This window comes from Mangifera indica, unplaced genomic scaffold (assembly GCF_011075055.1).
Source record: "Mangifera indica cultivar Alphonso unplaced genomic scaffold, CATAS_Mindica_2.1 Un_0033, whole genome shotgun sequence".
In the NCBI taxonomy this organism is placed as follows: Eukaryota; Viridiplantae; Streptophyta; class Magnoliopsida; order Sapindales; family Anacardiaceae; genus Mangifera; species Mangifera indica.
Genome location: NW_025401125.1, coordinates 206,732 through 230,044, shown reverse-complemented (window position 1 = coordinate 230,044; position 23,313 = coordinate 206,732). Strand labels below are relative to the sequence as shown.

Below are 23,313 nucleotides of genomic sequence, written 5' to 3'. Positions count from 1 at the left end.
TTATTTATTTATAAATTTAAAATAAATAAATAAAATTTTATTTTTAATAAAATCAAAATTACTCATCAACTCATGAAAGAACATTAACTTATTTATTCTTTTTAATTATATAAACTTTATTTTCAAATATGAACCAAACACCAATTTACGAAATTTAGTAAATTTGAAGTTATCAAGGGCTAAAAAGAAAAAGTAAAAGTAGGTCAATGCAATGGCGCCAGAGACGGGGAACGAGAGCTCGAAAAAAGGCGATTAATTGAAAAGCGTAATAATGGTAGGGCCACACGTGGAGAGGAGACAACTGTAATAAAAATATATAATATTTTTTAGATCTACCAACGCCAAAGAGATACCCAATAAACGCAACCGCAAGATTCCAGAGAGATATTATCAAAATATTTATTTTTATTATTTAATTTTTTTCTCTCTCTTTTTATTTTAATATTTTGAAATAAGAACCCTTTTTCTTGGTTATTTAAATATTAACAAAATTTAAGATATTTTGGGAAATCATGCATTGTGATTCCCCATAACTTTGAGGTGGGTTTTTTTTTTTTTTTTTGACATAATAAAATCTTTTTTTCAAGATCCTATAAAAATAAAAATAATAATATTAGTGAAAAGAAAGTTCAACGAAATCATCATTGAGTTCCACGATGAGATGTCAACCAATTTTTTTTTTTTTTCAAATAAAATGTTGATGTGAATTTTGTCATTATTTTTAAGGGAGAAGGACTATTTTCTACCTAACTTTGATGTATTTTTAAATAGATAAAAATTCATTTTTTTTATTTATGAGCAAATTATTATCTAATTTTTCAGTTAAGAATAAGGGTAAAATTGTCATTTACTATTTAAAACCTTAAAACTTCAAAATTTTACTATTTTCCCCCTCCAGGTTTTAAAAACTAATAACTAACCTATCATCAAAGTTTGAAAAGTTTAGATTTCACCCCTGGTGTTTGCTTCTTTCTCTGACCACCACCGACTGCCGACACATTCGATCGATCTCCCATCTCCGACTACAAAGGACGACCCTTTGTTGCCCAGATCTGGGCGACGAAACGTCGTCCAGATATGGAAGAACAGACAAAGGACGACGCTTCATCGTCCTTTGTCGTCGCATCGTCCAGACGCGACGAGCGACGAGCGACGAAGAGAGAAGAAGAGAGACCTTCGTCGAGCGATCTCCCAGATCTGGACGACGAGTGATAAAGAGAGGTCTCTTCGTCGCATCGTGCGACGAAGAGATCTTCGTCTCTTCGTTGCACCGTGCGACAAGAAGATGAAGATCTCTTCGTCGCACCAGGATAAGGAGGAGGTCAGTGACGACACCGGAGAAGACGTCGGGAGATAAAGTTGAAGAATGGGGGTGAAATGCTAGTTTTGAAAGTTATGGGGGGTGGCTATATTTTGAAAAATATGGAAACCCTAGGTTTGGGGGTGAAAATGTTAGTTTTTAAAGTTTAAAAACTTTAGGTAAGGTCAAAATATTAGTTTCTAAAACTTAAAGAGGGTGAATGGTAAAACCTTCACATCAATTTTGGGAGATTAAATCGAGGGATATTTTTGTCATTTCATCTAACAAGGGTAAAATAGATATTTTACCCTTATGCAAACAGATATCATCTATTTTAATAGCTTATGAGTGGGAAAAATAAATTTTTATTTGTCATGAGTGATATTTTGAAAATACATCAAAGTTAGGGGGGGAAATAGTCCTTCTCCCTTATTTTCAACTTTAACATGCTCCAAGTCAAGGATGAATTAAATTGTTGATTTGAAAGTGGGAGTTCCATTAATCATGCTCACTTGCAGAGGGCAATAATACCTAATTTAATGAATGAGAGATGTATAATCTCATAAATAGGGAACCAAAATTAGTAGTATGTTAGTGTAGGTGTAGGTAGTTAAATATCTTGATAAGGCTACTTATTTTCCAAGTTAGAAGCCTAACAAAAGCTTTTGTTTTTTGTTTTTTGTTTTTAAATATATAAGAACTAATTTAATTTTATCCAATAAACAATAACATTTTATATAGGGCATAAGACTTATTCTCATTCAAAGTTTAATGTATTTCCAAAATTTTATCTGTTAAATTTTAAAAACTTTAATACTTACAGTTGAATTGTTAAAATTAACAAAATCAATTAGTTTTAATAATAAAATTATTATTTAGCTAATGACATTAAAAAAATAAAAATGTATATATATATTTTTTAAATCCTAGAAAAACTAACAATTTTTTTCAATATTAGGTTTTGAAAAATTATATTTTCCCTATAAGGTTTCATTTTCAACTCATTATGACAACCAGAATTTGATCATGACCTATCTTTCTTTTCACCAATGATCTCTCTCCCAACGTCTTCATCTTTGGACAAAAACAATATCGTCGTCTTTGTCTTGCTAGAGAAATGGATGTTCGAAGAAAGAGAGAAGGGGGAGTCCAGTCATGGCAAGGAGAAAATTTTCGTCAAAGAAATGAAAACCTAATTGAGGGAAAAATGTAACTTTTCAAAACTTAAATCTAGAGAAAAATAGTTAATTTTTTGGGTTTAGAAGAAAAATAATATAAAATCTTATTTTTTTTTAAATTACCAGTTAAATAATTATTTTACCTTTAGAACTAATAGATTTTGTTAACTTTAACAACTTATGGATAGATTTTTAGGTTTTTATAACTTAATGGATAAGATTTTAGGATTATACTAAACCTTGGGTGGAAACAAGTCTCTCAACCTTTTATATACAAACAATTGGTACCAATTAGTATAAACAAATTAATATATAATTATATGATTTTGTGATTTTAATTTAAAAATAAAATTAATAATTATATCATATAATCATATAATGATATAATAATTTAGTCCTTATTATTAAATTGGTTGTTTGGTTTGTACAATTAATATTACTTATTAACACATTTTCATAAATTTCTTTTGACCCATTTGTTCTTCTAACTTAATTCCTAAATTTCGATTTTATATTACACATTTTCATACCGTTAAAATTTAGGCATCATAATAAATCATCATTTCAAAGCTGTTTAAATATTTACAGAGTCAAGTGGCAGATAAACTAACTGCTGCCTCTACAGAGGGGGATTTTTTTATATTATTTTTAAAAACTTTGAAAGGTCAATGGTATCTCTTTAATCGAAGTTGTAATTTTATTTCAAATAATTACCTAAAACTGTAAATGATTGTGAAGAAATTATTTTTAAATATGATTTTTTGAATAATAAATAAATATATATTTAATATATATATTATTATATAAATAAATAATTTCCTCTCTTTTTCAAAAAGGTAAAAACAAAAGATTAGGAAGAATAATGGGGCCCATTTTCCACATCATATGGCAGCTGGGAGATTAATCATGTGACAAGGATACTGTACAAGTTTCCCATATTTTAATCATGTGGAACTTTACATAACTAATGAATTATTATTGATAAAAAAGATTGATGTAAATTTGTTTGTGTTGGCTCATCCAGACTGGATTTTTCTTGTTAATTTGCTCAAGTCTATCTGTCTCTACTTTACACCTCACAAACTTTGGATCTTGCTTTTATTTGGATTAAAGGTGCCCGCTTTGGGATTTAGACAGTTAATTCTATTTTCTTTTTCCTTTTAAATTTTTGGATATAATGTAAATCTCGTAATTATTTATTACCATTTCATTCAACTTATCTGACAATACATGAGGCCTATTGAATGAGCCCAACATGTTTAGTTGCCTGCCTCTTGACTCAGACCAATCTGTGCAAAATTTGCCCATTGCAAGAAATAAAGGCAAATCTCATTTACTGTACACTTAGAAGATCCTCCTTCTACCGGATTCTCTTCGTATCATATTTGCAGATTCATTTGTCTTCTCTTCAACTCTTTTTTACTCTAAATCTTCCTTAAAATTAACAATAAAACTATATATACATATTTTTAAATATATAAATATATATATATATATATATGACATCATTGTAAAATTAGATAATTTTAATTTACTGAAAAACATGTTCACATAACATTCACTCTAAAATAAGTAGTGTGTGCTTGCTAATGCATCAGTCGTCATAGTCTAGACCAAAAAAGAATATAAAGACAAACAGGAAGAGTCTGGCCCAACCCAAGTTTGATTTTTGCTGGGCTAGATCAAGTAGTAATGGACTTTGTATTATTAAAATATTTTCAGTTGTGTTGATGATAAATAATCCCCTTTTGACCGAAAACCTTATCTTCTCACTTTAAAAGCGGGAAAAGAAGAAGGTAAAAGACTATTTCCAACTCAAGTTTTAATGCAAAGGCAAGTTTTATTTTTAGTTGTTTTGAATATTTTTCTTATGACAATTTGTTGGCATAGATGATGATGAATTATCTTCGTTTAATCAAATAGATAAAAATGACGAATCGTTTTTGTTCTTTTGTCAAACAAAAATATTTTATCTTTGTCTGATAAAACTTATATAATCAAAAGACTTACAGTGAGAGAAAGTTATAGTGGGAAGACCGATTGATGGTATAAACTTTTTTCTGATTGTTAAAGAAAAAAGAAAAAAACTTAAAAGGAAAAGTGAATTATTTAAAATATAATTATAAAAAGAAATTATTATTTTTTCAAATTAAGAAAAGAAATTATATAAATTTTTAGAGTTTTAGGGTTTAATAATAAAATAATGATTTTATCTTTATTTCTAACATAAATTAATCTATATGTGAATATTTAAGTTTTTTATCTCTCACAAATATATATTTATCTTTATATTAAATCTAGCATAAGAAATAACTGTTTGGCTTAAAAGGAATAACAATTTATTGGTCGGAAATTGGAATGTTAAGAACTCACTTTTGCATATAAGATTTGTGGGTATTTGAGATTGGAGCTTCAAATAAAATAAACATAATGTCGATCTCCATTCTTTCTTTCCTACACCTTCAAAAACGTTTTTTGGATTATTATGGGTTTGCAATAACACCACGTTTTATTAATTAAAAATGTGAAAAGCACCCCACCCCTTTCTCTTTTAAAAATTTTCTCATCCAAACATTCAACATAATTACCAATTCAATATTTTTATTTTATGGTCTTGATATGGTTTAATTAAGGATCATCGCACATGCATATGTCTCCATCAATCTTATAGAATTTTTCTCATTTACATTACGTCGTCCAATGTAATAATTCAAATAGAAGAAAAAGAATTTTCGATGATTTCAAAAAATTAAGTAATGTTTAACACATGTTTCCTTTGTTTTTAGTCTTCATTTTCATGACGATCTTACGCCGTAATTTTTATACAGTTGACAAATGTCAAGAATGTTATAATCACATCAAAAAACCGTTCAAAATCACTTTATTCCCTTTGCATAGAATCTACAGTGATAAATCATTATTAAATATTTTATATATAAATAATATCAGATTTTATTATGTCTTTCGTAATGAAATCTTATAAGTGAGATTTCGAATAAAGTTTTACATAATCTTCATTTGTCTGAAAAAATTATTCATCAAAATAATAAGTCATCATTGATATCGACACATTTGAAATAGCTAAATATTCGAGAGTTTTTCTATTCAATTATTTTTTTTATTTTTGTTATTGGATATTTCGTATACCCAATTATATAATGACATATCATCATTTGTATATATATATTTTTTAATTAATATATTTTTAAAACTGCATGTAATGGGTTCACACTCATTCCGAGCATGTGAGCTTTTAGGCCTATCAAATAAAGAGTAGATCCTTGAAAGAAAAAGGCACTTTTTATCTATGATTTTGTTTTAATCATCAAGAGGGAGCACTTCTAATGATTCGAAGTTTAAATGGGAAAAAAAAAAAAAAGGCAGCATAATTCCCTTCTATATATGCTACACCTTTTAGATTTATATGATTATATTCTCATGATATATAAGAGAATCTTCTGTCTCAGGATATGATAAATGGGAAATCTTAATTTTAAATAATGAAGCACTTTTTTACAACCCAAAAATCTCTATCAATTTTTTAATATTATAAAAACAAAAAATTATAAATATACCCTTAAAAAATAATTTAAATGATTAAAAAAAAGATATATAATTGAATATAATAACCATAATACAATAAATTTAGACAAATTCTATTATTAAAGAAAATTGATAAATAAAAGTGGAGATAGATATGAAATATGATTTACCTGCAGTGTGAACGAATAAAATTGCGCCATGTGGTTGCATAAAAAATATTTAAAATGACTTTTACCTTTGCTTTGCTTTGCTTTGCTTTGCTTGTGAGGGACAAAAGCCTCCCTTTCCTTTTTAATGTAATCTTGACTTAGTTAAGACCCATAAAGAGGATTATAATCATCATTAAGTTCAAGGCAAGAAGACTTGTTATTCCCCTTGAACCCAAATCATAAATGGATTATTAATTACTAAAATAATCCTAAAGTTTAGTCTACTTTTGAGAAAAATTTCTGCCTTTAGAAACTTAAGAAGAATCTCCTGTATGCATTGCATCATAACTACAAAATTTAAAACAAAAAGAAAAAGACTTTATTGTGTGGTTGTTATTAATATTCAATAGTCCTCATGCTTCTAATAATCACAATCACAACCCAATTAAGCAAAAAGAGAAGACTTTATTAGCATTGGTATATAAGTAAGAAGAGCAAGGTTTATAAAATTAATTTTCTAGAATTTCTAAAGAAGGTTATGGTATTTCAATTTAATAAAATCATATATATGTATTTTTAATATATAATTTAAGTATATAAATAACATATTATTATATAATTAAATAATTTTAAATTAAAAATAAAATAATATCTAATTATATAAAAATATATTATTTATGTATTTAGATTATATAAAAAAATTATATACTTAAAAAATTACCCCTTTTAAATTTAAAAATAAGTCTAAACAAAACCAAAAGAGGGTCCTAAGGTGATATTGTACTTGGTAGAGTCGCGGCGCATGGAATAAAATATAGGAAAAAGTGTGAGAGTACATAACAAAAATAATCAAAAAGCCACAGAAAGAGGGATATGAGAATTTGTCAATATCATCAAAGTGAATTGAACTGATCATGATGAAGATGATGATCATGTTGAATGAGTGGTGGGCTCTACTAATAATGGATATGGATCAAAGTTGTATGGGTCTGGTTACTCTGTCTTGGCTGTTGGTAAGCAAGTGCAATGGATTTTTCTTTCTTTCTTTTTTAATTCAGAATTTCACTCTGACAGAGTTATTTATTTAAGATGACATTAATTGATTGGGTAGATAAAATTTTTAATTAAAAAATTTTTATATTTAAATTAAGTATTTGATAAAAATATAAGCCAATGAAAAGAATAATTTAATAGTTGAATTTTAGATATTTTGAGCTAAACAACGAAAAAAAACTTTTTGAAAAGCACACGCAATGGCATTTTGTGGCAAAAAAAAATCAACCAATTTTTGAAGAATGTTAAATCATATCCAGATTAAGTATTTATTTGAGATCAAATTAATCATATCAAATAAATAAAATTCTAAATTATAAAAATACTTATATCTAAATTAAGTATTTGATAAAAATATAAACAGGTGAAATGAATGATTTAGTGGTTGAATTTTAGATATTCTGAACTAAGCAAAGAAAAGAAACCTTTTGGAAAGCACACGCAAAGGCTTTTTGTGGCAAAGAGCACCAACCAAATTTTGAGCAATGTTAAATGTGCTGAGTGTTGATGTGGAGAGAATAATCAAGAGCAACACTTCAACAAGGCCACTTGTAGGACTTTGAAACAAGTTGATTTCATTTTGGTTACTACATTTACCTATTTTTGTAATATGGGTTTTTTCTTATTTTGGATCAAAATTAAGTAACATTCCAACTATGGTCAAATTATTTTTATTTTTCTTAAAGCAAACAACAAAATAATTTATTTCACTTTTATTACTACACCTAATTTTTTTGCATTGCTCTTTCTTTGGGTCAAAATATGTCCAGGTACAAATGTCATCAATTTTTGCTTACTCAACCTATGGAGCATTTTAATATAAAAGATATGATTCTTTATATTAAATTCTTAATTAAACAACAATAAAACTATGTGTACATATTTTGGATACATAAATGTGTACACATTTATATGTGTCATCATGTGATTAAATGATTTTGAATTAAGAATAAAACAATAATAAATCATATGATGACACATATGAATGTATATATATTTGTGTATCCAAAATGGGTACATATAGTATTACTCATTAAACAAATACCAAAAAAATAAATAAAGATAAATCCCAACCTAAATAAATACTTTTCACATGGGATATTAATTAAAATAGGTAAAATTTTTTTCGCTTAAACCTTTTTAGGTAAACACATAATAATTTTACTTTTATAAGCAAATTTTTTTGTAACTCCAAAAATACCCTCCCAGCCCTGTAGGTATAAGCGTTGGAAGGAAGGTGTGGTGCACGCAGTGCGTGCGGTGCGTGTCCAGTGTGCAGTGCGTACAGAGTGCGTGCACCTTCATATAATATATATAAACAACTACGCGCACTATTTCTTATATATATATATATATATGAGGGTATGTACACTCTGTACGCACCGCGCGCACCGTACGCACCATACTTTCCTTCCAGCGTCTACACCTACAGGGCTGGGAGGGTATTTTTGGAGTTATAAAAAAATTTACTTATAAAAATAAAACTACTGTACGTTTGCCTAAAAACGTTTATGCGAAAAAGTTTTTGTCTATTTTAATTAATATCCCCTTTTCACATAGTTATTTTTGTATCATAAAGCTAAAATTATATAATATTAATATTATTCATGTTTAAATAATTTAGGCTTGACTATGATAAAATTTGTATGAATCCCAATTTAATTTCATCATTTTAGCAAATCACAAAAATATAATTTTATCCCTTAAAAATAGTTTGTGTAATAAAAAAAATATATTTAAGTTTATAGGGTCAATTATTAAATTTAAAATTTGATTTGTTAGAATACCTGACTTATAAATTAGACAAATTAATATAATAAATAAAATTGAATTTTTGAGTAAAATTATATAATTAAAAAGTGAGATTAAAATTATTTAGATGGATTAAAATATAATTAAAATTATTAATTTCTCTTAAATGTTTATGTGTTAATGATTTTTCATGTATCCTGAAATGGAAATAACTCTATTTATATATTAAAAAGCCATTTTTGGATTTAAAAATTATAAATAGAAAACCCCTGAAAGAAAAGAAATTAAAGAGCCAGAAACACAGATCCTTGGCGAATGACACTGATTTGAGATGAGACATCAAAGGGCATGAGACATGATAAATCAGACGGTGGAGATGACCCCATCACCTGACATCTCATGATAAGACAGGCACGTTCAGTGCGCCATGTCTGACTTCCAATGCAATCTTGTCCTTGTGATAACAAACCTATCATCATTACTCATTTTGACATGACATTTACTTCACGGGGTGTTTGTTTCTTTATGCCGTGGCATTTGCCCCCACTCATCGCCACCGTCCGTTTTGGGATGTACGGCTTTGATGCGTTTGGAGGGGATCTTTCGAGTAATGGTGGTGTACAGATCACTAAAGATGTCCTTTGTAGCGTGATGGTGATTGGTGGGTTTAATCATGTCGGTTCATCTTTATTCTGTGGTACGGCGGTGTAGGGGATTCGACCTAGGTGAAAGATTCGAGATTCCTTGCTGACGCGACTAAATATAGCACCAAACTCCAAATTATCGCAATACTTGCGGTTTCTCAACTAACTGGAACCATCTTCCTCTTTTTATTTTTTATTTTTTATATTTAATATATATGTAATTATTTTAAATATATAAATATATATTTATTTATATTATCATATAATTAATATTATATTTTTAATTTAAAATAATTCTTGAAAAAGGGCCAATTGATTTTGGAAGAGTTTTAATTTTCTAAAAAAAAAAATCATAAAATGGGTCAATTTTATATGCGTATTAGAGATTTTAAAATGGAAGATGATCATTAGAAATACAGTTAGATTTGAGTTGAAACGAGCTCGATTTGCTTGAGTTAGAGCTCGGTTTGATTCATATATAGGTGACTCGAGTTCGGTTTGAGCTCGATCAAGCTTGGCTAGTTTCAGACTCGAGTTCGGTTCAGTTTGACTCATTTTCGTTATCAAAACGATATCATTTTTAATATAAATTGATCAAAACGACGTCGTTATTTATAAAAAATTTTACTAAAAAATCTATCAAGCTAGCTCGAGCTCGACTCAAGCTCAGTCCTCGAGCTAGCTTGACTCGAGTCCAACCTTGATTAAAAACTATTAATACGTTCCCATCTATGAGGCTTGAATGTTTTAGTAAATTTTTGAATATTTAAAACTTTTTAGAAGTTATCGAAACGTTTTTTTTTTTTTTGGACAAATATGATGTTAAATATTTTGTTTTTTCATCTGCTGTTTGCTCAAAATTTTTTCGGTTGAGGATAATTATTTTATTTAAATTTTAAATTATAAAATATTGTAAAGAAAACAGAAAAAGGGTGCCTCCTTTTAAGCTGGCTACGGGTACGACCACGTGTTCGGATGAAGATGGGATGCCAGATTCTGCTCATGTCCATTCAAATCCGAAAGAATAAATCAGACGGCTTGCAAATCGTCTTGTAAAATCGTGTGATGAGAATGTCGTATTTTGAGATGGTTGTGTTGTGCTGCGCTGATTGCGTGGCTAGTACGACTATTAGCTCTAGCCAATAGTGAATGGACACATCAATTTTAGTTATAAATTCTGTCTTCGCATACTAACAAAATTTCCTGGGAAGTTGTAATACTAAACCAATGCTACTACCAAGGGGGGATTAATCTGGTAATCAATAATACCACGGAGGAAATATTTTGGTGTTGAATTGCAAGTAGAAAGCAGAGTGCAACTAAATTACCTTAATTACCAAGTCAATCCATCTTAAGTCCCATCTTAATCTTGTCCCTTTCCGTCCCACCACAACCACACTGTTTCTTATGTCTCTAGTAAGGGGCGGTGGATGTTTGGGATAGTGTGCTGATCACAGTGGCTTAATCTAGTTTTCTTTTGTTGTATGCATTGTATAGAGTCTGTACCTATAGGCACAACATAGACAGAGACACAAAAGCAAAGAAAAAGATAATTTTTTCCATTCTATATAGAGAGAGAGGTAGAGAGGTCAGCTACAAACAGCACTTTTTGGCCTTTGCTTCCTGAACTAACCAGCCAACCAACCCAACGTTTTTATTTAGAGACTACTGTTCTGGTTGCGTGTGTGTTATGCTTCTTCTTCTTCTTAGCCGGGCCCTTCCTGTTCTGTGTTATTGAGTTTGGAGAATATATATAAAATTTATATTCTCATTTATAACAAACAAGGCATATCAACTTTGTGGTTTTGCTTATATATAACTAGCTAAAGCTATATTTAGCACTCTTTTTTTTCGCTTTGTGTTGTTGGTTCAGTCTTCTTCATGGCTTTCTCTTTTGAGGGATTTCTCTGGTTTTTTGTGTGGTGAAGATCTTGTATGTGGGTTTCAGTTTAGAAGTTTGAAGAAGATGTGGTTTTTATTGGTTTTGAGTTCTGGTTAGCCATATTATAAGGTATGTGAGTGACAAGTTTTTGGCTTTTTGATTTGTAGTTTGTTTGTATAACTGTTTGAGGTTTCTAATTTTTAAGTGTTTTTGTTCATTTTGCAGTTTTTCCTCTTATATTTTCGGTGTTGGGAGTGGCAGAGAAGGTTGGTTTTAGTGTTAGACATGGAGGGTCGTTTTTCAAAGAATGGTGAGGCTTGTCCTCATCTGCTGGATTTGATTCCAAAAGAAAAAGAATGGCTTAAGATGGGAGATGGAGAGAGAAATCGGAGGTCTTCAGAGGAGAAGAAGCTTGAACTGAGGCTTGGTCCACCAGGTGGTGAAGATTGGTCGATGAAACAAGCCAAAATATCAGAAAGAAGCGACCTTCTTTCTCTAGGCTACTTCCTTCCTTCCATCAATAACACAAACAATTACAACAACAACAAGAATGGCTTTTCATTTCTTCAGTTCCCATCCACCCCAACGACTTCAACAGTCGCTTCTCAAACTCCACAAAGCTTGCCTGTAATGGCAAAGGAATCCTCAAAGCCCTGTTGCACTAAAGTTGTAGACTTGCAGTCTACACCAGAAAAGAAAGCATTTTCTTCTCCATCTCCTGCTAAAATCCCAGCTGTGCCCACCAGCTCTCAGAAAAGGTACGTCAGCCTATTTTTTCATCTCTATCTCTCTCCTTCTCTGTTCCTCTTTTAACATTTTTTTTGCCAGAATATTCGCTCAGATGGTCACATTGTAATTCGTAAGCTCGCCATTGTGGTCCATGCATATTTTATTTTCAGTTCTTATGTATTTTCACTTGGTTGTCCCATTTTAGTGCAAGAGTGGCAGAGTTTTTTTACACTTACCCAAAAAAAAAATTATTTTTCAGTTTATTGCAGCTATTTCTATATTTGTTTACGTAATCAAAATTCAAAACTTTTACTCATCTTCCTTTCTTATGAAAAGTCTTATATTTTTAGTCTTTTTATGGCTTCTTGATTATAGGACTGCTCCTGCTTCAGTGGTGGGTTGGCCTCCAATTCGTTCATTCAGGAAGAATCTTTCAAACACAAGTGCTTCAAAACAAGCTTCCGAGTCACCAAATACAGTCTCAAACAAGGATATTGATGAAAAGCCAGTTGAAGCTAGCAGGAAAGGTCTGTTTGTGAAAATCAATATGGATGGTGTCCCTATTGGCAGAAAAGTTGATCTCACTGCCTATGACAGCTATGAAAAACTCTCAACTGCTGTTGATGAACTCTTCAGAGGCCTTCTTGCAGGTGATGCACATAATTTTAACCTTTCATTTACAATCCATGGGGCCAAACTTTTAACTTCCAGGTAAAAGAGAGCAATAATGGTTTTATGTAGCTTTGCCAAGGCTATGCACATGCTGTAGAATGTTGAGTTGATAGTAATTTCCTTCTCGTAAGTTTACTGTATTGACACAGAATACGCCACCAGTACAACCTGGATTTCAAAGTTAACAAGTGAGAAATCCTGTACAAATTTGATGATGCATGTCATTGTGAGGTCTATTAAGTTAAGGTACAAGATAGGAACATTAGGGGTAATATCAGTTCAAATTACTTACGTCAAGAGCAAAGTTTGGACTATTAGTTTGTTTGTTTAATTTAGGTCCTAAAATGCATGTTTATATGACTAAATGAGTCAATAATTAGATTATCTTATTTTTGCTTCTTTCTTTGTGTAGCTCAAAGAGATTCATGTGCTGGTGGAATGGTGAACAAGCAAGAGGAAGAGAAAGCGATCACCGGTGTATTGGGTGGAACTGGGGAATATACTCTTGTTTATGAGGATAATGAGGGGGACAGGATGCTTGTTGGGGATGTCCCATGGCGGTAAGCATCTCTATTACTGCTTAACTATTGCAATTTAAGCGTATTTTATCATTATGATATTCCCACACTTGATGTTTTCTCCTACGATAATAATACATTGGTATATAGTTCTTTGTTGTTTAGGTTGTCTGCGAAAACAGCATTAGATTCCTAATCTTATAAAGGCGATTCCCTCTTTTAGGACACATATTTTGTTTACTATCTATGTATTCTAATCAATCAAAATAAATGGCATTTGTAGCGATTGTCATTTTGCTAGTGAAGTATCTTGATAGACTGGTTTTTAAATATGGAATTTGCAGCATGTTTGTTTCAACAGTGAAGAGGTTGCGTGTGTTGAAGAGCTCTGAAGTTTCATCCTTAAGCCGTGAGTGTACCTAATTACTTCATTCAAGAGCTTAATCGTGATTAATTTATAGGATTTCCGTCCTTTAATCAGAAATTTGTTGCATTGTTTTGCAGTCGGAGGCAGTAAGCAAGACGACAAGTTACTAACTTAACCCTGCATTGAAACGAAGAAAAAGAGGAGACTTTTTTTTCTCCTGTGCAGATTCTCCACTAAAGTTTGAAGAATAGACTTTGATTTGTGTTCTCCATTTGACATTTTGTTCCCTTGTTTTGTATGAACTTTGTTGCAACCGCAGTAAATATTATATAATATATAATTAAGTAACTTTTTTATGTGTTTTTCTTCTGCACTTATCTTAACAATCCGATCTAAGCTTTTGAGTGACACTAAGCGCATGGTCCAGAACACATTTCAGTGTAAAATTGACAAGTCTTGCCCTTGAAGAATATTGGGTTGTAAAGCTCTTTTTTTCTTTTTAGATTCCTTGAAAGCTCTTGTTCATCAGCTGGCAATTACTGAGCTATTCAAAGGTTCCTCTAGGCTTTGGATGGGGAGAAAGCTGAAAAGAAAGTGAAGCTCTTATTCTCAAAACAGCCCCTTAAGCAGTCTTTGATAGCAATGTCTGATCTCTGGTTGATTTTGCACCGTTGATTATTGTTAATTCTGAACAAGAAGGGCGGATTGAAAGGCTTGGATTGAGTTGGTTTGGTTAGTGGGGCGCATAATGGTGAGGAGCACAAGAAAAATTAGGTAAAAGTTGAAGGGAAAAATCATATGCTATGGGGAAGACTGAAAGGTCATTGTCATGGGGAAGTGCCTAACTTGGGTCTGTAAATGACACCAGCCTAAGTCGAAAGAACTAATGTGCTGTGTGTTTTTTGTGTGGCAAGAGATGTTTGGCCCTTTTGTTTTTTCACATTATTCCCTAGCTAGAAGGATTCTCCAGGTGGCTTTCCCATTCTGGCCTTACAAGTGAATCCAGGTTTAATGTTAATGAACTCAAATTTGAAGCAAGAATCTAAATTACCCTGTTCAGCATATTGAAAGAATATATGGTCACGTGTTACGGCCGGGGCTAGAAATTTAGGCACATCTAATGTATATTGAATAGCTTTTATTGTACATTCTTGTTCAAGTCCAGACACCTCAACACTATATAGATATTTGAGATTACTTTCTCAATAAGAAGACTGCTAATGACAAGATTCTTGATACATGCTTAATTTCTGGCACCATCCCCTTGGCCATAGAAAACTTTGGTGGGGGCCTGCAGTAACATGGATGTATAAATCGATCATCTGACTTAGAGAATATGACAAACATGGAATACTTTGCTTCAAGAAACTTCCAGGTCAAGTCATTTCCTGATTCTATAATGTCTGTTTCTGGAGCCTGGAAAGATTTAGTGAAAGTTCCACATTCCATTCAAGCAATATATGTTACATAAAATTAAGCCATTAAAAACTTCATATACAATGTCCAGACTATATTTATTTCCTTGACTTGCAATTGCAGATCTCCAGGGAAATCATGCTGATGCATAGAGGTGATAACGAAGCTGAATAGGTGCAGGAGTGCAATAATGCCAAATCTTGGAATCTGTAATACTTGAAAGATTTGCAGAAGTCAGAGAGGATAAATGGTGAAAAGCCATTCAACTGCCAAAATTCATTAGACTCAGCCAAATAAAAATTCTATAGCAGTAATATCTACTTAAATTAATTACTCATTAATGCTCACCAATCCATTTGATGTATCTGTCACCATTATTAGTGGTTTTACTGAACATAACTTTGTGTTTTATACTTGGTTAAATTTAATACTGACAGACTCTGATATAATATTGTATGAATATCATACTTCTATAATGAAACCATTTTGGAAATCTAATTTCACTTCAACTGCAATCGAGAGAAACAGAGAGGATTCTCAGTACCAGGCTGATGGCTTCATTGTCACATCTTTTGAAGAAATTCTTGCTTCTCTTCCTAGTAATTAAACTGGATTTTTTGAGAAATTCCATGATTGATTATTCTTAATCAAGAGTTTCTTACATAAAATTATTGAGGGCATTACTAAGAATAGAATTTGAGACATTGGTGGCAGGGCATCAATTACAGAAAATTAAAAATGTCAGCTAAATTCTAAAATGCATCAAAACAACCAAAATTTTCACTCCAACAATAAAATCCAAGAATAAAGTCTCAATATTTGTAGTTAATTACAAGGAGCTATATATAGATCAATTAGAAAATGCTTCCCCATTTCTCAGTCGATCTCAAAACATTAGAGAATGATGATTACTTATAATACAAACAACCAACAAAACCAACAATGGTAGAGAGACAAAAGTACAATAACTTGTAATAAAGCTAGTAATACACAAACTGAATTTATAACTTTTTTATTTGTCTACTGAGCTGCCTGGATAAATCCTGTATGCCATATACATTCACTATACGTACAATCAATATACCGAAGAGAAGAGTGGATGCATACATGTATGTAGGAGTCAACTTATGCTCGGCCATCCACGGCGGCGGTAGCGCCACCAAACATGGCAGAGTTTTAGAGTGGAAACTGTCTTGTGGATAGCCATTGAAATTGAGTCTCTAGGTCTCTCTCTCCCAGTGTCTTTATGCTGTATTTTTTTTTATGGGGCATTGGAAAGTCGAGTAATGGTAGGGTCTTGTAAGTGGGGTTTTGTTTTGGTGCAATTTTCGCCTTTATTTAATGTATTTTGGATGATGGATGTTTCCAGTGAATGATACATAATATCTATCTGGTTTGTAAAATATGAAGTATTACAAGTATTATCAAAAGTATGATTCAACATGTCACATACTCCTTTCCATATTTTCATATGAATGCAAGGGAGAGAATTTTTATCACATTCTGGTATTGTTAGTGAAAGAGAGATTAATAAGAAGGAAATTTGGGTATGATTAGATTTCTTATAGCTTAGTATATGTTAGATAAGAATAGTGATTCATGAAATACTTTTCATGTGTATGTATGTATGTATGCATTTTCCATTATCCTCAAGTGGTGGTGAAAGGGAAAGCTTTCTCAAATTTCAACTGTGATTTCATTCCCCTTTGGAAGAGCAGCAATATATGGGCACCCCCCACTTGTTATTTGTTTATATTCTAATGAGAATCCTTCTCTCTTGGTCAAAGCACAATCAATTTGTTGTTGTATTTATCTTTCAATCTAGTTTATGGATTAAATCTTTCCTTTTCAATCGTTTTAAAAATCTCATCTGAAAAGATTAACCCAACGCTCACACACCTGATTTACATGTATAAGGTTTTTAGTTTTCAATCTTGAAAGAATACTTGAATAATTAAAAACCTGCTCAACTCATTAATCCCTAAACACTAGAATAAATAATAACTTGTTTAAGATAAATAAATAAATAAATTTATTAATATGTAATTTCAAAGTGGGATCTACAGGCTACCAGTAATTTAAATGTCTTTAAATACATATATATCATTTCAAGGTTGTTTCTTATCCCGTGTCTATCGTGAGAGCATTGTCGTTTTCTTCATAAGTGAGCAAGTCACAACCATGTTCATTTTATTTTTTATATAATTCTTATGCAAACAAACAATATTGTCAAAGCTAAATGCTCAACTGATGATTATGCCTTGTACAGGTTTCATGGCCATCATCAATGTCAAGACAGGCAGCACTGTATCTATTGGTTGTAATACGAATCCACTCTCTGACTTAACTTCCATCTCAGGCAATTAACTAAATCATCTATCTCATTTCTGTTAGCCATAAATTTTGGCCTTGCTTCATCTCTTATATATGCAGTTGAAATAGTAAGATTCTGACTGATAATGTAACATATCTATCTGCAATATGGGGGACATCTGTAATTAGAATATACCAAAAACAAAAACTTTGATTTTCCAATTTATTAAGTTCATCACAAGAATGGCAGGTTGCAGCATAAAAGCATGGCTGCTTCAAAGTCCTGCTTGTAAAAAGTTCAATCCACATATATAACAAACTCCGGAAGCCATGAATCTAAAATTCATGGCAACAGTCTCCTATACAGAATTCAGAAATGGAAACATGAACAATGAGAAGCAGAGGTTCAAAAAATTAGACGAGAATGCAGACAAATTTGGAACGACTAATATTCAAGGTACTTGGAGTGTGATGCGGCAAGAAGGGCAGCCCCAATGCCTGAGCCGTCATTAGAGTGCTTGATGACAATGTTTTTAAATACTTCCTCACCGAACAATTCCTCTAGGGTAGTCTCCAAGCATTTGCTGAAGACACTGTAGTGTTCATACAATCCGCCATCCATGGCTATCACTGTCCTCTGTTTACTCCCATCCTTCAATGTATCTCTGCCAATTTTCTTCAGGACACCCAAGATCCCAGCAGCTGCAAGACGAGCCCCACGTATGGCAATAATGTTGCAAACATCAACTATAATTTTTCTCACTTTCAAGGAAGTATTAGATACCTGCAGCAGAAGCGGCAAATAATAAACATAAATACGCATAAAAGTACTTCAGCAGTTGGTTATTTGTTTTACAAAGGAGATTAAATATTCTTAATCTCTGTAAGAGAGAAACTAAAATGGAATTATGGAAGTATCTTGTACCATCATATACTGCTCTACAATTGTAAATAAAACGAATAACAGAACTGCAGACACTCAATCATGGACAAAGCCATACAATGGAAGCTGGGGTGAAGTAAAACACAAATACCTAGACATTGAGATTAGAAAGTTACCTCTAAAACCTCCTTCAATTTTTTATCCACAACTTTAAGATCAGAGGAAGTGTCATGATGTATAGCTGACATATCAGGCGTCCTGCAGATTCGATCACAAAACATTATGTAGATACTAATTCTTTTATCATTACGTTAATTCAAGTTCAATGATAGAATACTCGAAGTAACACATACAAACGTAAGTTAGTACAACCTAAAGGACACAGAATTGACAGTAAACAAGTGGACATTACATCTGATTTTCCCTCTTTAAACCTCCCTTGTAGAACATTGCAGAGACAGGAGCAAGAAGAGTAAATTCAGTGTTATCGAAAGAAACTTACAAAAATTTAAACGATGGTCAAATAAAACCTAGGGAATTACCTCAATACAAAAGGCTCTTTAAGTTTTGGTGGAACACTGACACCGAAAATTGCAGCTTCTTCAGCCATCCTCAATAAAACTTTGCGTACAATCTCCCCCAAATACATACCGGACATCATTTTCTCAAAAATCTGTCAGAATCGATTAAAAATTATAAGAACATATGTCATGTTTGCTAGAGGAGCTAAAAAAAAATAAAAACTTTAGAAGTTTACCTGGTCACCAGGGTTCAAACTCTCAGCATCCAGTGCGTGATCATACTCTGATAGTGGAAAGTGTGATGACCAAAAGTTACCCCACTCCATGTTGATAACCTGCAATCAGAGATTGATAGCCTCCTCCATTACCATTATCCTTCTTGATTGCCATTTGATGATTCAAACTCTGAATGCATTCTTCTCAATGGCAAATAGCTAGGTAATACAGAGGGTGTAATTTATTATAAACTTACTAACCATATCTCCAGATCTAGATGAACCGTGCCATTTTGGAATTGCTTGTGCACGCTCCACGTATGCTGCATTTGTACCAGTGCCTAAAATGACAGCAGCAACAACATCAGGATCTTCATACCTTCCTCCAGCTAATGTTCCAACTGTGTCATTCACCTGGTATTAACAATGAATATCAAGATAATATTTTAAAAGCAAAATTTGTTAAGCAATTGCACACCAGGTAGACATTTAAACATCAAATATTGGAAAATCCTCACAAGTTTGCATAAAAGTCCTCAAAGTAAATTTACAGCTTCAACTTACAAGAGCTGACACACGCATATCAAGGCCTTGTTTTCGCATAGCTTCTGACAATTTTGCCACCACATCTTGTCCAACCTATTAAATTGAAGCTAAGAACATAATCAATAGGAAAAGAATACCAATGACATCTAATTCTGGAGTAGTAGTGTTAATATTTCAGCCAAAATTAAAATTGATGGAAAGAATATAAAGGCATTCTTAGAAATAAGTACCAACCGCATCATCTATAGAGAATCCTTTTGTCCACCTATCTATAATTCCAGAAGTGATTGATGTTTGCATCACTGGGAAAGAGAAGGTAAAACCTAGCTCCCTTTGTCTACCAGGAGGAAGTTTATATTCTGGACCTTCTTGAGCAACAAATTTTGCAAGCTCTGCTGCTATATAGTCAAAAAGAGCCTGCAATCACATTCATTTTTCAGATTTGTGATACCTTATATATAAATCAACTTAAATTTTGCTGAAAATTGGTTCAAGGACACAGCACTTACAACTGAAGTTCCAGTCATCAGATTAGGAGGAATTGACACCTCGGTAAATTCTTGGCTAACTAGACGAACACCCTTGCCTCCCAATTGCACTCTCAACACACGGAAATTGGTTCCCCCAAGGTCCAATGCATAATATACCCCCTCCTCGTTCCTGAAACAGGAATAACCAAAAGAACTTATAAATTTATAATGTTGCAAAATCACTTTCTGTTATCACAAAAATTTCTCCAACAAGAGCACAACAACAGAAAAAAAAATCCATCAAGTCTTCATACACTTTTAATTATCAATTTAAGTAATATATGTCATGGCCAAAAATTAACCGCCAAATATAGTGGATGGAAAACACTTCCACCACACATATAAAGGCACACGCACACACGCTCACATGCACATATATATTAATCAACTTTTAAATTAAATTCCTGGCATATTAAATCATACAAGTTTGGATGAAATAGAATACCCAGTTGGGAGAATTTCCAAAATCAATCATATCCTGATATGTTGTACACTAATCAGTTTGAATGCCATAAATTAACCCACCACTCCCCACATATAATTAAATAAAGAATGGATCAAACAAACGTCCATTACACTTTACATATAAAAGCGCGCACATGAACACATATTTACAAAATGATCATCTTTTTCAACATATTCCTAACATATTATGATCAAATATATCATGGGCAAAAGCGGATCATACAAACTTTCATTACACATAAATTCACACTCACGTGACAAACACATGTATGATTCATGATAAACTATTTCAAAATCTTAGTCCTAACATATTAACTCTGGGTTCAGATATTGATTCGGGAGATTTATGGATTATAAAAATTTAAAGGAATCACAAAAGTTTGTGAAAAAAAAAACAAAATACCCAGTTGGGAGAGAGTCCACAAAGCTGATAATCATCTGGAGCTTACTGCCACCTTGAGAGGCAAGCCCAGCATGCATCTCCACAGTCATAGCATCCGCCACTTGCTTCAATTTAGCCACAGGCGTCGCACACTTCTCTTCCAACTCCTTCAACATCCCCATTGCTTTCCCCCAGTTACCATCCCTCTTCGTCCTCCGCCGCACCACCACTGCTGCCCCCAACCCAACGGCCACTGCCGCCGCGCAAGCCACCACAACTGTCGTCTTCCCCATTCTTCACCGAAATAAAAAAACACAATCTTTCCAACGACCCAGGAACCAAAAACATAAAAAGCGAAGGTCTTTCAATCAAAATAAACAAAATTAAACTTGTGCAATGAGTTAATAATGGTGATACATATAGATTGTTACACGAAATAGGAATTTTCGAAGATTCATTCCGAAAAAGATATTAATATTTGTTAATGATCATATAAAATGAGACGTTAAGGAAGACTGATTCAAGATTCAGAGAGTGAGGCGTGCATACTTAAGGAAAGAAAACAGGAATTGTTGTGAACTCGGCAAGTGTGCTCTGTTTTAGTTTTTGGTTTTTGTAGTTTCTTCTCTACTATTTAAATTACGCGTGTCATGTCAGTTAAATTACACGTGTCAATTGATTTTTCAATGTAAATTTCCATCGAATATGAATAACTTAGCCAAATTTTTTATGATTTAAAACTCTCAAAGTTAAAAACTCTCAAAGTTATATTATCCAAATATTCAGCTTAAAATTTTCGTTATCTCACTAAAAAGATAATTTTATTTTAATTTTGAAAATGGTTGTTATTGGAATGATACTACCAAAAACTCAATGCATTAGAGATTTGCAAATTTTTGACATTGAAAAGATTTCTATGAAATAATGAATATAACATTATTACAAATATATATATATATATATATATATATATATATATATATATAATCTTTCAAGTTTGAGAGATAATAACTAAAATTATTTTTAAAAAATTATGTTAAGAAAATCATTTGCTCCTTCCTGCAACTATAACATTTTAATCAAATTGTTTAGAGATGACAATTTAACCCGTAAAATTAGGTTTTTGGCTATTCTATTTAAAACAAAAAAGTGATTCTTTAATAAAAATAAAAATAGAGATTGTTATAAATCTTTCAATCAAGAATAGTGATAAACATGTTTCCAATCTCTCCCTTTTTGGTTTGTTTTCTTCTTACGTATTTTTTAAATTCTTATATATTAAATTACTCTTAAATATTTCAAATTATTATAAATATATTTTAACATTAAATCATTATTCCATTAAATTTTTAGTGGGGATGGGAAAGGGAAAGTATGAGAAACTTTTCCAACAAGGATAAAGAGGGGACCATGAGAGAAATTTTCTCTGCGGAAAAGAGACGAGGGTTGCCCATCATCCTTGTATCAAGAATAGAATATTTTTGCTACTAAGATGAGAACGAGAATTAAGGTATTCGACTCTTATTCTTATTCATACTGTTGCCATCTCAAGATTTAAGGACCAACTCTTGGGTTTGGAGAACTATGACAATTTGGCCAAATTGCTATATACACCCTTCTTATTGAAATAATAAACTACTTATACATAACCTTGACACTTTGCATCCCATAACTACACCTCCACTTCTTTTATTTTATTTTTTTAATTATTGACTTTTTTAAAAAAATAATTTGATTATATTTTTAAATGTTTTCCGATAGATAAATATATTATTATCATTTTAAATTTAAAATAAAATTTATTTTATTTTATTTTATAAATTTATCTGTTTCGAAATATAATAATTAATGTATATTCTTCGTGAAATATTTTATTTTCATTATAGTGTTTTTTTTCCAAAAATTCCACTAGGATTTTGACAGAAAACTAAGGAGTTTTCCTCAAATTCTGTGATAAATTAGAAAAAAAAAAAAAAGTTATGGGATGCAAAGGTTAGCATTTCGAGTTACAGGGGAAAAAAAAAACTCGTAGCTAATGTGTAACGGAGTTTCAGTTTTGGTCCTTGAATGATTCATTTATGAAACTCTTGGGTGTAATTCGATTGATATATATCCTAAATGTCCGAAATTACTTTCTCAAACTATAGGGGGCAAAAGATCTTTTGTCAATAAGTTTACACTGAAAACACGCCTGGCTGGGCATCTTGTGATAGCCGCGGAACTACAACCAGCCACTCACGATGAAAATCCCGTAA

At 31.7% G+C, this 23,313-nt stretch overlaps 2 protein-coding genes and 1 long non-coding RNA gene across 4 annotated transcripts; 1 reads left to right on the top strand and 2 right to left on the bottom strand.

Moving 5' to 3' along the window:
* The first annotated feature begins 11,084 nt into the window (after positions 1-11,084).
* Positions 11,085-14,143, top strand: LOC123206366 (auxin-responsive protein IAA26-like). Of its 2 annotated transcripts, XM_044623553.1 has the most exons (6): positions 11,120-11,630; positions 11,727-12,259; positions 12,606-12,880; positions 13,315-13,462; positions 13,765-13,829; positions 13,925-14,143. In XM_044623553.1, the coding sequence occupies exons 2-6, from the start codon at positions 11,787-11,789 to the stop codon at positions 13,960-13,962; spliced, it is 999 nt and encodes a 332-aa protein (XP_044479488.1). In that variant the 5' UTR covers positions 11,120-11,630; positions 11,727-11,786; the 3' UTR covers positions 13,963-14,143. The 2 variants fall into 2 exon arrangements, 1 of the variants encoding a protein (XP_044479488.1); XR_006500000.1 differs by lacking the exons at positions 13,765-13,829; positions 13,925-14,143 and adding an exon at positions 13,052-13,148 and having other exon boundaries at positions 11,085-11,630; positions 12,606-12,941; positions 13,315-13,363.
* A 750-nt stretch (positions 14,144-14,893) lies between these two features.
* Positions 14,894-16,606, bottom strand: LOC123206367. Its single transcript, XR_006500001.1, has 2 exons — positions 16,311-16,606; positions 14,894-15,410 (listed from the first exon to the last, which is right to left on the bottom strand). It is a non-coding gene; the product is annotated as an uncharacterized LOC123206367 (long non-coding RNA).
* Positions 16,607-17,707: 1,101 nt separating this feature from the next.
* LOC123206363 (hexokinase-1-like) lies at positions 17,708-21,621 on the bottom strand. Its single transcript, XM_044623549.1, has 9 exons — positions 21,080-21,621; positions 20,191-20,341; positions 19,916-20,098; positions 19,700-19,774; positions 19,397-19,549; positions 19,157-19,255; positions 18,942-19,072; positions 18,576-18,657; positions 17,708-18,300 (listed from the first exon to the last, which is right to left on the bottom strand). The coding sequence occupies exons 1-9, from the start codon at positions 21,349-21,351 to the stop codon at positions 17,962-17,964; spliced, it is 1,485 nt and encodes a 494-aa protein (XP_044479484.1). The 5' UTR covers positions 21,352-21,621; the 3' UTR covers positions 17,708-17,961.
* Between the last annotated feature and the right edge of the window lie 1,692 nt (positions 21,622-23,313).